This window comes from Schistocerca cancellata, chromosome 6, assembly GCF_023864275.1.
Source record: "Schistocerca cancellata isolate TAMUIC-IGC-003103 chromosome 6, iqSchCanc2.1, whole genome shotgun sequence".
Lineage (NCBI taxonomy): Eukaryota > Metazoa > Arthropoda > Insecta > Orthoptera > Acrididae > Schistocerca > Schistocerca cancellata.
This window is the reverse complement of record NC_064631.1, coordinates 200,835,880-200,850,284: the sequence shown is the minus strand read 5'-3', so window position 1 is coordinate 200,850,284 and position 14,405 is coordinate 200,835,880. Positions and strand designations below refer to the sequence as shown.

General features: G+C 38.9%; 1 protein-coding gene across 2 annotated transcripts in view; it reads right to left on the bottom strand.

The window, feature by feature from the left end:
• LOC126191253 (uncharacterized) overlaps positions 1 to 14,405 on the bottom strand; it is a 143,018-nt gene extending 128,613 nt beyond the window's left edge. For both annotated transcript variants that reach the window (XM_049932062.1, XM_049932063.1), the window contains exon 1: positions 14,161 to 14,405. In XM_049932062.1, the coding sequence (XP_049788019.1) occupies positions 14,161 to 14,166 (6 nt within the window). In that variant the 5' untranslated portion in view covers positions 14,167 to 14,405. The remainder of the gene's footprint in view (positions 1 to 14,160) is intronic.

The window sequence follows — 14,405 nt, the reverse complement described above, 5'->3', positions numbered from 1 at the left end:
CACCACGGCTGAAGCATCTATTCCAACTCATTATTCACTCTCACCTTGTTTCTGGTCTCATTCACTCCAGTTTCTGAGAGTCTTAAGTTTACAGCTGTGATCCTACAACAGGCAAACTATGGAAGATGCATGTGCTCATGTGTTGCATGAGTTGTGCTTATGTGAATATGTATGTGTGTGTGTGTGTGTGTGTGTGTGTGTGTGGTGTGTGTGTGTTGGCCAGAAGCTCACACATTTAGTAGTCTTTTTGTTGTGCCTGTCTGTTATGTAAATTTTCATTCACTCCAAATCTTAAATCTCCAAAAACTCTTCACCTTTGAATTACACATGTATTTTACATACCTTCTGGAATGCCATATGGTGTGTGTGTGTGTGTGTGTGTGTGTGTGTGCGCGCGCGCGCGTGTATGTACACGTCACTTCAGAAGGTACATAAAAACATATGCATATTTGAATGCAATACTGGGTCAAAATTTTAAAGCAATTGCTGAAGAACTTTCAAAGATTTATGATGTTACACTTTCATTCATACAGATTTCATATCCTGTTTTTCAGCTGGTGATATTTGCTTGGACATAGTGTCAGTCAAAAAGTACATTTCACAAACATTACTTCAAATATTATTACATAGTATATGGAATATAAGAAATAAGAAAATAAGGAACTGTTTAATCAACAACATTACAGTACAGAAGATAATCAACACAAAGCCATTGTATGCAACACAAACAAACAATGCAGGTTAACAGATAGAGAAAGGAAAACAGAGACTTTTTAAAAGTAAGGAACCATCAGTGAGCATCAATACTTCATCAATTATTAATAGATTCCACCAAATAACATCAGACTTTTTTTGGAGCTATCAGTCTTCTGACCGAACTGGTGCGGCATGCAACAAATTCCTCTTCTGTGCCGAACTCATCATCTCAGAGTAGCTCTTGCACTCAACACCCTCAACTACTTGTTGGCTGCTTTCCAATCTCTGTCTTCCTCTACAGTTTTTACCCCCAAAGCTCCAATAGCACCATGGAAGTTATTCCCTGATATCTTAAAATGTATCTTATCATCCTGACCCTTCTTCTTGTCAATGTTTTTGATATGTCCTTCCTCCACCAATTCTGTGGAGAACCTTCTTATTCCTTGTCTTACCAGCCGACCTGGTTCTCAACATTCTTCTGTAGCATCACATCTCAAACTGTTCAGTTCTCTTCTGTTCTGGTTTTTCCCATAGTCCATGATTCACTATCATACAATACTGTTCTCCTAATATACATTCCCAGAAACTTCTTCCTCAGATTAAGGCCTATGTTTGATACTAATACATTACTTCTGGCCAGGGGCACCCTCTTTGCCTGTACTACTCTGCTTTTTATGTTCTCCTTTCTTTGCCCATCATGGATTATTTTGCTTCCAAGGTAGCAGATTTCTTAACTTTGTTTACTTTGTGATCACCAATTTTGATCTTAAATTTCCTGCTATTCTCATTTCAGGTACTTCATATTACTTTCATCTTTCTTCAGTTTACCCTCAATCCATATTCTGAACTCGTTAGACTGTTCATTCCATTCACTCAACAAATTCTGTAATTCTTTTTCATCCTGACTGATGTCATCAGTGCCCACTCTTGAATCTTTCTTTCATTTCTATCATTGGTTCTTCTAGAACACATTGAACAGTAGGGGCAAAAGACTGCATTCTTTTCTTACAACATCCTTTTTAATTGTCTTACAACATCCTTTTTAATCTGAGCGCTTCGTTCTTCGTCTTCCAATCTTATTGTCCTCTCTTGGTACTTGTACATATCACATACTACCCATTCTTTCCTATTGCCTATTCCTATTTTTCTCAGAATTTTGAACACCTTGCACAATTTTACATTGTCGAAAGGTTTCTCCACGTTGACAAAACCTACAAATGAGTCTTGATTTTTCTTCACTCATACTTCCACATTATCAAGCAAAATGTCAGGACTGCCTATCTACTTACTGTATTTACCTTTCCTAAAGCCATACTGACTGTCTTCTAACAGATCCTCAATTTTCTTTTTCATTCTTTTTGGATGCGTAAGCTGTTCAGTTGATTGTGCAATAGTTCTCGCAACATGCTAAGGTTCTTTAGTTCACGCCATAGATTACTATTTCTCCTCATATTGTGACTATTGCATGAGATATTTGATTTGCTGAGGCTGATTTTTCCAAATACAACACAACACAACAGTTAGTATATATATTGTTGTTAGAATACCTAATGTTCTAAACAGGTCTCTACATGTAAGTCTAGGAACTTTGAACATGTAAAGTTGCTTAGCAACAACCAATCCCCACAGGTTGCACTAAAAATTCGCTCTTCAGGTTTTTGTAACTGATTATGAGTTATTATTTCCGTTTCCTTGTGACAACAGTGTGTCTCAGCTATTTTTCATGTGTGCATCCTGCCGCAGATGTGTGATGGAAAATGGCAGGGAACTGCTGAACACTTGGAATTGTTTTTTCAGTAGTCCCACACAGGGACTTCAAAGCCATTTATAGTGCTCTTCAGCTCCTGAACGCTTTTGAAAACCAAATGTATGAATCCATCAATGAAGTCAACTTAGGTGACAACCAAGAGACCCTTGTCACCAATCACCCATGAAACAGCAAAGCTGCTCGCAAGACCAATAAACTTCCCCATGTGACAGGTGGTCCTGAGCAGTGGTGGATACACGTTTTTAACAGTTCAACAGGCTGAGAATGATAAGCAATGGATCACCCCAGGGAATAATTCTCCCTCCCCCCTCTGCTTTTCAACCCTTTTACACTGGACCTGCAAACTTGTTTGCCACAAAATGTAACAGTTTTACAGGGTGCTGATGACTTGAATATACAGGATGAGCAATAATAAAACCAACAAACTGCAAGGACCAACTCCTGACTGGGACTGGAGGAAAAAAGGTCCTATGTCCAGAAATGCATCACTGTCACAGTATATGGCACTGATGAATGAAAGTCCCTCTGGCCACATGTGTTGTCTGTCACCCACAGATGACAATTATGCAGATTGATGATGTCAGTTCTGGTAATGGTTGCTTCATCAGTAAAGAGGACTGATGACAGAAATCCCATAATTGTGATGCTCTGGTGCAAAAACAGAATCCTTCCTGCAGAGAGATATCTGCTGCTGATAATCATTGCACTTGTTACAGGTGATATGGATAGTAGCGGTTGTCATGCAGAACACACATAATCTTACTTTGGCTTGCAACCTGTTGGCGAGCCATTTGCCTGGAGCTTGTACTACGGTTCATCTCAATATCCTGTAGAAGCCGATCTTACAAATCTGATGTATCCACAATCCACCACCTCCCTCCATGTTCATCTGTCTGAAAGGGCTCTTGATCACACAAATGCAAAGAAAGGGCTTGAAATGTTGTGTGATGTGGTTGGTGTCTGTGAGGGTACTTGTTCTCATATAGCTATGCGGCCTCTCAACCATTTCTATCTGCTTGGCCTGTTCCTGACATGAATACCGGGCCATTCTGCTGCTTACAGTACTCTGCATACACACAGCATGCAGCACACAAGGAACACACGGCACATGGTCAAAAGAAATGTCATTTGTCAGCACTGTCTACCGTGGCACAAATGCATTTCCAGACACATGTTCATAGGATCTTTTTTCCTACATTTCCAGTCAGGAATCAGTTCCTGCAGTATGTTGGTTTCCTGCAGTATGTTGGTTTTATTAATGTTCACCCTGTATATTCAGTGAGACCCTTTCTAGTGGCCTGCTGAAGGTGGATCAAGTTATGTCTAGGCTACACGTGTATACGGTGAAGAATGGTTTTGATTGATCACCTAGCAAAGTCTTGGTTCTACTCTTCACCAGACACAGGGTTCTTCCAATAGTAATGCTGAAGCCTGGGCCATACAAATTACTAGCCAAGGCAGTGGTCAAATATCTTGTACTCAATATAGAGCACAAATTTCAATGGAAGAAACATATTACAGAAGCTGTTGTTGATAGCAGATGCAGACATTGGACTAAGACTGTATCATGCTTTGGCACACCCATACATGGATTACACTTCTCTTTGTTTCGGGGTCAGCTCCAAACGCATGTCCAAGACAGTTATACAAATGTCTGTGTGCAATATGCAGTTTATGCCAACTAACATGGTTTTAGCTAAAGCAAATGGGCCTCCCCTACATCTATGTCATGAATACCTGAGTGGAAAATTTTTACTCAAATTATCGCAGTTCACGCCTGATCTGGAATTACAAGATGTCTAGGGTCAACAGAAGCGTCCGATCCCATGCGTCGGCTTTGACCCGTGACGTAAGGGTGTTGTCATGTGTGCCGTCATGACAGCACGGGGTTTGGTTTGTGAGTGTGGCATGTTCGTAGATGTCGTCGTGTTGTGGTTTGTTGTGCTCTCTGGTGGTATGTTCAGGGTTTTCGTTTGTGTGGTGTAATGGGCTCAGTTTGCTTTTGCTCATTATCCAGAATTGTTCGAGTGTCGGCTGTGTTTGTAGTGGAATTCGTTTCAGTGAGTTAACGATTTTGTGTGAAGGTTAATTTAGTGTTGTTCGCTGTACATTGTGTGGTAATTTTAGTAAAATTAATCGGTTGTTGTTTTTGTTCAGGAATAGATATGACGAATAAAATTAACAGTGCGCAGGTCAAGAGAAGTGTTTGATCCCAATGTGTGGCTGTGTATGTTATTGGTATCGGGAGATGTTTTTGAGCTATATAGGCCAAGGGAAGTGTTTAATCCTAATTTATGGGATTGGGAGCTGCTGTTGAGCTACATAGGTCAAGGGAAGTTCCCGATTCCAGATATTGTGTTTAGTGGTATGGGAGTTTTGTGATGTCGGTTTTTTTTTTCGCCGTTCGTGTGGCTTTGTATGGGGATGGGGTATCTAAATTTGTTTATATTTAGTCTGCCCCCACCAAAAAACACCCCATTTCCCACGCTTGTCCCATTAGTGTCATTAGGCTTTTTGTGGAAAGTGTGTGTGTTTGTTTTTCGATGTATTTTCGTCCTCATAGTGCGTACGTACCGACTTTATATGTGCCATGTTGGAATCGTGGTTTATGGTCGTTTCCGCCATATTTGTGACGTCATGGGTCAAAGCAGACGGGCAGGATCGGACGCTTCCGTATTTCCGATGTCTATTCCTTAATGGGGTTATGCTATTTCTTTAGATACTGGCTCAAAAGTCTTCCCCCCCTTGCTGCCGTATACACAGACACTAGTCAATTTCTCAAGCAAATTGTGTCTGCATTATGACTTTTAGCAGTCTTTTTCTGAGCGGTGAAAATTTTTGTTTTCTGTGGCTCATTCACCTAAAATATAATGCCATAAGATAGTAGAGTGTGGCAGTAGCCGCAGTATGCAGTACTGACAGCATCAGTATCACAAAGAGAAATAATAGTATGGGAGCAGAAGAGGCTGAACTAATCTTGCATTGATGGTGAAGAATACAATCAGTTCCACTTAAGATTACTGTCAGTCCACAGACCCAAAAACTTACAAGATCCCACACTCATTACACCATCAAATTTAATACTAACCTAACTTTAAAACTTTTTGCTCACATATGAACAAATGTCACATGTTTTGTCTGCTTTCAGAGAGACTCCATTTGAAACAAATCACTTTAGAACTTCCATAAATACAGTATTTGTAGTTCCTTCAAGATTACTGTTGTCTACTTTGTTAACCAAAATGTTTGTGTCAGCAGAAAGGGTAAAATGTGACTCAAAGCTGATACACATTGGACTTTTGGGACTCCATAGTTCACCGTGCCCCAGTTATATGCACAGATACTGCTTCTGTGATATTCAACAAAACAGTCTTCTGTTCTTCAGTTAGAATGTAAACCACATCCAAGGAGACCCACTTAAAACATAAAACTTTTTCTTAAGAGGTCGTCATGTTTGACTCGTCTGAAGGCTTTGGACAGATGGCAAAAAATTTCAATGAGACACATTCTTCTATTGATGGATTCTATGATTTGATTTGTAAATGAGAATACATCCTGATCACTTGATGTACCCTGTTGGAAGCTAAACTGAGTTTTGTTCTGTAAGTTGTGGCTGTTGAGGTGATTGACTAGCCTTCTTTGAACAAGTTCCTATAAATTTTTGAGAAGCACATTAGGTGGGAAATCGGATAGTAATTAGTTACTTTTGCTTTATCACCCTTTTTATAAAGAGGATTAACAACCGTAGTTGTAAATCAGAGCTTGCTCCACCCAAGGTCAACTACCTTCGAAAGTCAACCATGGAAAGGTCTTCTAGGAAAAAATTTCCACCATCCTGTCCAAGAATGCAAGAGATGGCTACATCAGATTCAGTGGGTAGCCACCTAGAAGGCGTTAATGAGTCGGAGCATTGGCGATCACCAATTCTTATGCCAGTTTATAAGAACAGGATCAAACAAGATAAGCTCAACTACACTGCAACTAATAATATTAATCCTCTACTTAAAGCAGGAAAACTAAAGAATTTGATGGATGAATTACATAAACACAAAATTTTAGTGGCAGCAGTCCAGGAAATGAGAAATACTACAGAAGAACCATTCGAATCACAAGGCTACAGAATTTACAATGGGAAACCTGGAATAAGGGTTATGAAGAATGTCCACAATTTGGAACTGGGTTTATAGTCAATGTGAAAATAATAGATTCAGTTATCGATTTTCAAGCCATCTCCCCTAGAATCGCAACTTTGAGTTTAAAAGCATCCAATAAAATTTATACCATCATTAATGCTCATGCCCCTACTAATGAAAAGAATTTTCTGACAAAGACTAGGAAAGAAGTGGAAAAGTTTGGGGATCTCCTTGACAAAACAATAAACCAAGTAAATATTAACAATTTTAAGATCCTGTTAGGGGACTTCAATGTCCAACTCGGAAGAGAAAAGAAATATCGGGATATCACTGGGAAATGGGCTCCAGATAAACAAACAAATAATGGTCAAAGACTTGTTGAACTCTGTAGGGAACACAAACTGATCTCAAAATCCACATACTTCAAAAGGAGGCCAAACAAACTGAAAACTTTGAAACATCCTGATTGGAGAAAAGGAGAATGGCAACTGGATCATGTATTTATCAACAAATTCTTCCACAGAGAAATCTACAATGTTAATGGAAATGAGCGTTTGGCCTACAGGTTCAGATCATTACATCGTCAAAATCAAAATTAAGTTCACACCACTAAGAAAAGAAACCAAAGTGCAATAAACGAAAGAGGAACTTTGATCCCCACCAATTAATTAGAAATGATAAATATAGAGAAGTCACACAAAACATAAAGCCGACAGATAATTTAGAAGAACTGGTTCAAATTCTCAGACAACAAGCAGAAAATTTAGCCCCATTGAGCCCACGAAAAAGACATGTCTTGTGGAACTCAGAATGTGACAAAATTCATGAAGAAAAGCACCATGCATGGTTAAAATTTCGAACACACAAAACAGAAGAAAATGCAACCAAACTCAAAAATATCAGGAAAACATTCACACAAATGATCAGGCAAACCAAGAGACAATCACAGAAAGATCTAATCAACTTAACAGAAGTAAATTACCATAAAACCAATTCCAGAGACTTTTACAAAATGTTTGGAAGACAATTACAAAAATTTGCCCCTCCCATGTTAAAGCTGAAAAGGGAAGATGGAAAAATGCCAATAATGACAAGGAAAATACCGAAATCATGGCAAAAGCATTTAGTAAACTTTTGAATTGTGAAGAACCCCAGGAACTTTTAGCAATTAATACAGAATCACCCATCAAGCCCCCACATGATCTCAGAAATCCTCCAACAATTCAAGAGGTGGAAACGGCTCTTAGAGAGATGAAAAATGATAATCCATGCAGAGAAGATAAAATTATAAGGCATGCAGAGAAGGCCAAGTTTTTGCAGAAATGTGGAAATCTGCCAGTGATACAGTTTAAAATCCTTACACATAGCCCTAACAAAAATCTGAATAACAGAAAAGTTTCCCGAACATTGGACCACAGCTATAATCCACCCACTCCACAAAAAAGGAGATAAAGGCAACCCAGATAATTACAGAGCTATCTCTCTCTTAGACTGCACATACAAATTTTCTCCAGAATCCTATTTAAGACGATCAAAGAGCAACTAGAGGAAGAATTTAGGCGAATACCAACGAGGCTTCAGACCTAGGAGAAGCTGTGCAGAACAGATCATCACTTTAAAATTAGCCATAGCACATTACAAGAAATGAAATAAACCTCTTGTAATAACCTTCGTGGACTTTAAAAAAGCATATGGCTGTATTCATAGACCTTCAATGTTAAAAATCTTGAGAAATTTCGGGCTCCATACGAAATTAATCAAACTGATAGTACTCACCTTAACCATCACTGTATCAAAAGTCAATCAAGTTCGGGGGGGGGGGGGGGGGGGGGGGGGGGGGGGGGGGGCTCTCTGAGCCATTCATCATAAAAACAGGTTTAAGACAAGGAGATTGCACCCCTGCTGTTCAATGTGCTTTAAAATACATAATGAGGGAATAGTACAAGACTAACCCAAAGAACATCCAAATCGGGAGACCCAAAGACAACATAAGTTTAAATTTTCTAGGATTTTGCTGATGACCTTGCTCTCTTGTCCAACAGTATTCAGGAAACCAAACAACAAGTTACCTCACTACAGGAAATATCACAGAAAATTGGTCTTGGAATATCCTTTGAAAAAAACAGTCATCACGTTAACTGACACACCACTCATAAACAAAATTGCCATAGGAAACCAAGAAATCAAAATTGTAGATAAATTTAAATATCTGGGAGAAATCATAACACATAACCTCAATGAAAAGCCAACATGGCATAACAAAATAAACAAACTGACTGGAGCACAATATATCACCAAGAAAACCTACAACAAAAAGAGCCTGTCAATAGCAACAAAATTAAAACACTACAAAACAATCACTCAACCAGAAATGACATACGCAAGTGAAACCATCTTCAAAACAACTAACATTGCACAAATAAACAAAATAGAGAGAAGAATCATCCGAATGTGCATCAATGAATCATACCAGAAAGATGGACACTGGAGAGTAGTTACAAATGAAACAGTCTACAAGGATATAGAACCAGTAATGAATACAATCAGGAAGAAACGCATTTCATTTTTCGGGCATCTAATCAGAACACCCAAGAGCAGGATCATTAGGAGAATAACAGAAAAATTGTGGAACAGTAAGCGCAACATTAAGTGGATTACAGAAATCAAGGAAGATATGGATGAGCTACAGATTACATAGGAAGATCTAAGAAACAAAACTGACAAAATCAGGAAACTCACAGACAAACAAACCAGACTGCAGACAAGAATCAACAGACAGACCATAGAAAGGGTTGTTTCTGATGAAGAAAGAAGGATGAGATCCGAGAGAATGAAGAAGTACTGGGTTGACAGGAAACTGAACAATTCTTTGTATAAAGTTGGCTAGAGTGGTCCAGTGAAGGCCATAAAATATAGAGAAGAGAAGAGAAAGAGGATTAACAATGGCATACTTAAGTCTATCTGTGACAGTTCTTTGTTACAATGATACATTAAAAATATGGCGCAGCATCCCATTTATAAGATAACAACAGTGCTTAACAATTATGATGGTTCTTTCATCAATCAGTGGACTTTTTATTTTTCATTTTACTAACTGATCTTTCAATTTTGTTTACAGTGACAGGAGATATCCGAATCTAGTTAACACTTGAGACACCTGTGTCTTAAGAGCCATAGCGTTATCAACAGAGCCCTTACATCCAATTTGGGATGCATTTGACAGGAAATTATAGTTGAAATTCTCTGCTACTTCTCTAGTTTTATTAAAAATCATCTGATTGGTTAAAGAAGCCATCCATAATGCAGATTATGAAGCACTGGGAACTAAAGAAATCCAAAAGAGTAATAGAATATGTGATGAGTGGTGGAACCACTCAGTACAAGAGAAGGTAGAAAGTAAGAAGAAAGCTTATAATAAATGGTTGAACTCAAGATCAGACAATGACTGGCTGGAATACAGAGCGGAGAAAAGATGCTCAGAAAACAATAATTAAGGCAAAAAACAAAGCCTGGCAGAAAACCGGTAAAGACAGAGAAAAAAGCACGGGGAATACACGAGCAAATAAAGCCTGTTGAGAACAGAGCTGCATTCACTGAGAACCCACCAGGCATTGAAATCAGTAATGATAATATACCATCGATAACCCCAAAGGGAGTCCAAAATGCAATGAATGCCATCAAAAACAGAAAGTCGCCAGGTCCAGGATTAATTTATATAGAACTGGTTAAAGCAGCACCGTCAAAACTCTTTGAGATATTGGCAGTGATTTTTGACAAATGCCTTAGAGGTGACAAAGCCCCAAAGAAGTGGAAAAAGGCAACAATTACATCAATATTTAAGAAGGGCAACAGGAGGAATTGCGCAAACTATCGTGGTATTAGTGTGATGCCATCCATAGCGAGAGTCTATGGCCGTATCCTAAAAAAAGAGGATAGAAGAAGAAATAACTGAATCTGAAGAACAAAATGGATTCAGATCTGGTCACTCCTGTACTGATGGAGTATTTACCCTCAACAACCTAGTGGAGAAAAGGGCAGCAAGGGGCCTTACAACCCACCTTGTCTTTGTAGACCTCCAGAAAGCTTATGACACAGTTCCACAGAACAAGCTATGGACAAGTCTAATTGATAATGGTCTGTCACCGAGCTATGTGAAAGCTGTCACACTCCTCTACCAAGGTTGTACGGCAATGGTTAATGTGAGAAATCAACTATCTCAAGAGTTTGAGGTGACAAAGGGACTACCCCAGGGATGCACACTTGCCCCTACACTCTTTAAAATCTACCTAGAGGTGGCACTAAAATCATGGGAAAGAAAATACAAAGGAATGGGTGTCCCTATAGATGACGAGATCTTGTTCACTCTATTTTTTGCTGACGACCAAGTGTTAGTAGCTGGAGATGAGAAAGATGCAAATTACATGCTCCACAAATTAAAAGAAGAATATGAAAACTGGGGTCTTGTCACAAATGTATCTAAAACAGAATATCTGAAAGTGGGAGGAAATACTGTTAACGACATACAGCTCAGTTCTGATACTGTAAAAGGGGTCATAATTTTAAGTACTTGGGAGTGACATAGTCGTCCAATGGTAGAAGTATGGATGATGTAAACAATAAAATAGGTCAGGGCAAGCGAGCCATAAAACAACTAAATGGTATTCTCTGGAACAAGAATATAATGCGCAGAACAAAACTTGCCACCTACCACACAATTATTGAAAGTATCACAACATATGGTGCAGAGTTGTGGGAACTAACTCAGAAGCAGAAAGATCGCCTGCTGGATGTTGAGATGGATTTCTGGAGACGGAGTTGTGGATACTCCAGACTTGACCATATTAGAAATGATAGGCTCAGAGAGGTTATGCATGTCAAAAGCACAATCCTAGACTACATAGAAAGGAAGCACCTACTCTGGTATGGCCACTTACAGCGTATGCCAGGCATAAGATGGCTAAAACGGGTATGGCAGTGGACTCCACATCAAAGAAGAAAGCGCGGTAGACCTGAGAGATGCTGGAAAGACAACGTCAACAAAGCAATGGCGGTGAGAGGTCTTAATGAAGGAGACTGGAATGACCATGAACGATGGAGATTGGGATGCGAGAAGCGGCAGCAGCCATAGAAACCTCGCTCATATATATATACTGTGTCTGAGTTCACTGATGTCTTATATAATTTTCTCTGTCTCTCCTTTTATTATACAGCATCTTGTATGGTCTTTATTTTACTACTGTAATGACGAAAACAATTAGTTATTGACAAAATTATTTAACTGGATAGATAAAAAATCTACTCACCAAGCGGCAGCAGAACACACACATAAAAGACAGTTGTAACTGGCAAGCTTTTAGAGCCAGGCAGAAGGGTTGAAGGGAAAGGAAGAGCGGTGAAGGAAATGGAATGCAGAGGTCTAGGAAAAAGGGTAGATTTCGGAAAAGGCCCCCACAACTGTTGGTCAGGGGAGACTTACCATACCAGATGAAATGGAAAGAGTCGTTCCTTCTCATCCCGTATGGTAAGTCTCAACTGACACGCAGTTCGGTGTGTCTTTCTTGAAATCTTCCCCTTTTCTTAGACCTCTCCAGCCCATTTCCTTCACCCCTCTTCATTCTGCTGAAGGAGGAGCCATTGGCTCCAAAAGCTTGCCAATTTTTATGTGTGTGTTCTGCCGCCGCTTGGTAAGTAGATTTTTTATCTACCCAGTTGACTTACTTTATTATTGGAAGCATCAATTTCAGACTAATTAGACATACTGTTTGCCTTCCCAAAACCTTTTCTTAGAATATTGCCATGTAATTTGTAGAACGAGTCAAGTTTTGCAGTAACAGGCAGAAGCAGTGACCGCACGCTACACCTGTAAAGCATATTTACAACAAATTATGACTACTGATAGTTGAAATTGGAATTGCATCTAGATTACCTTACATATTTGTACGTACACGGAGATGAACAAAAATATGGAAACACCACAAAAACAGCATTACCATTCCTAATACGCTGCAGTAAAACCAGTGACATTCAGAACAGCGTCCTGGCATCTCAATATGGTCCTATATGGTTGTCAAGGGAATCTTATAAAATTCTTCCAGGAAATTAGGGGCATGTTAAGGAACGATGATGGAGGTGGATTGCTGACACACGCCCTGCTCTCCAAAGTATATCACAAAGGCTCCATAGCACTGAGATCTAGTATCCAGGATCCAGGAGAGATGCAACAATTCTTCTTTGATCTCACAAAACCAGCTCTGGATGCTGTGAGACACATGAGGGGACTGATGACCTTAGCAGTTTAGTCCCGATCAGCCAAAACGGTCAGATAATATGCATGAAATTCTTAAACTGTCAAAATATTTGTACATAAAGATGAAAGAATCTGAAATTTTTTGGTTGTGTAGAAATTATTTTCTCTATAACCCCCATCCTAAATGTTCTAAAAATTTCACAGTATGTTAGTTGGTCATTGTACTTAGGGAATGTACAATCAGAGTGGGCAATACTTGTCCACAGAAAATATGAGAAATCTTTTAGGTGGACCTAGCTCTAGTCTCAAGGCCAAACAGTCATGGACAATTAAATATTTATACTGTTCCCTGATTTTAAGTAAACTTAATGCAACACTGGTATTTCTGAATCAAAATAAGTACTTTACATTATCATAAGTCAGTGGAAACACAATTCATAATTTTGTTCAAAACCGTTTTATAACAAAAATGAGAAACAGCATATTTATAGACAATATTATTCACAAATTACTGTTGTCTTCTGTCACGATTTTACTTCTTTATGACTTTCCATGAATTTAAATTGCCTACACTGTAACGATCAACACTGCATTGATGAAAAGAGTTAATTTTTTTTCCATCTGCTTTCATTTAGAATTAAGAGTTTCATGATTGTTACTAATGTTGATATGGTGTGTAAAAACCCCGTAGCATCTCTTATGGCATCAACAGCTTCATGTTGGAGATCAAATCGTGTTACAATATGTTTACAAAGACCTCCTACCCCATCACATTCAGTTTTTCCATGACCTGTTGCTGAAAATATCCATTTTTTTATCTTAATTCCTGTACTACAGTACCAAGTTCATAAAGCTTAAAGCGGTTCTTAAAATGAGATGCTGCACCATCAGTCACATACATATGTTTAGGAAATGGATGACCTCCACATGCTATGTCATCAATTATCATGCTGACAGTGTAGCAAGCATGTGCACTGCCATAAATGAGATCGTCACTGACAACAGCAAAACAGTGTGATGTTCCAAGGAAGTTGGAAGGTTTGACCATAATCGCGTAAGACCTTAATCTTAAATTTACGACGGCAAAGGGCAGCTCGAAGGCTGTCAGCACTGTTCATAGCAGTTTCTCTCATAAAATTCCCTGTGTCTCGCTGCCCGCTACTGTGCACCAGAGAGACTCCATCAGCTATAATTGACACACAGTTGGTGGAGAGGGAAAATTATTTTTGTCTTCAAGAATGGCGATAAAACTTATCCAGACAACTACAGTTCACAAGTTACGTGAAGGACATAAGCACTGTTTTCTAAATTCGTACCTCCATAATTGAAAGCTCAGAACTCCTATTGGGTTATCACATTATGTGTCTCTTTCATCGCCTTACAAATGAAGACAAGCTGCATATTCCCGCTGAGATGTGATCTTACATCATTCGCGTTGTACCAACTTAACACCCCACTGTATCTTTCTAACGTCTAAACAATAACAAATATCTTGAATCAAAACAACAACAAATCTACACACAACAACTGACAAACAACTACATCGCCCATAGACATTAGA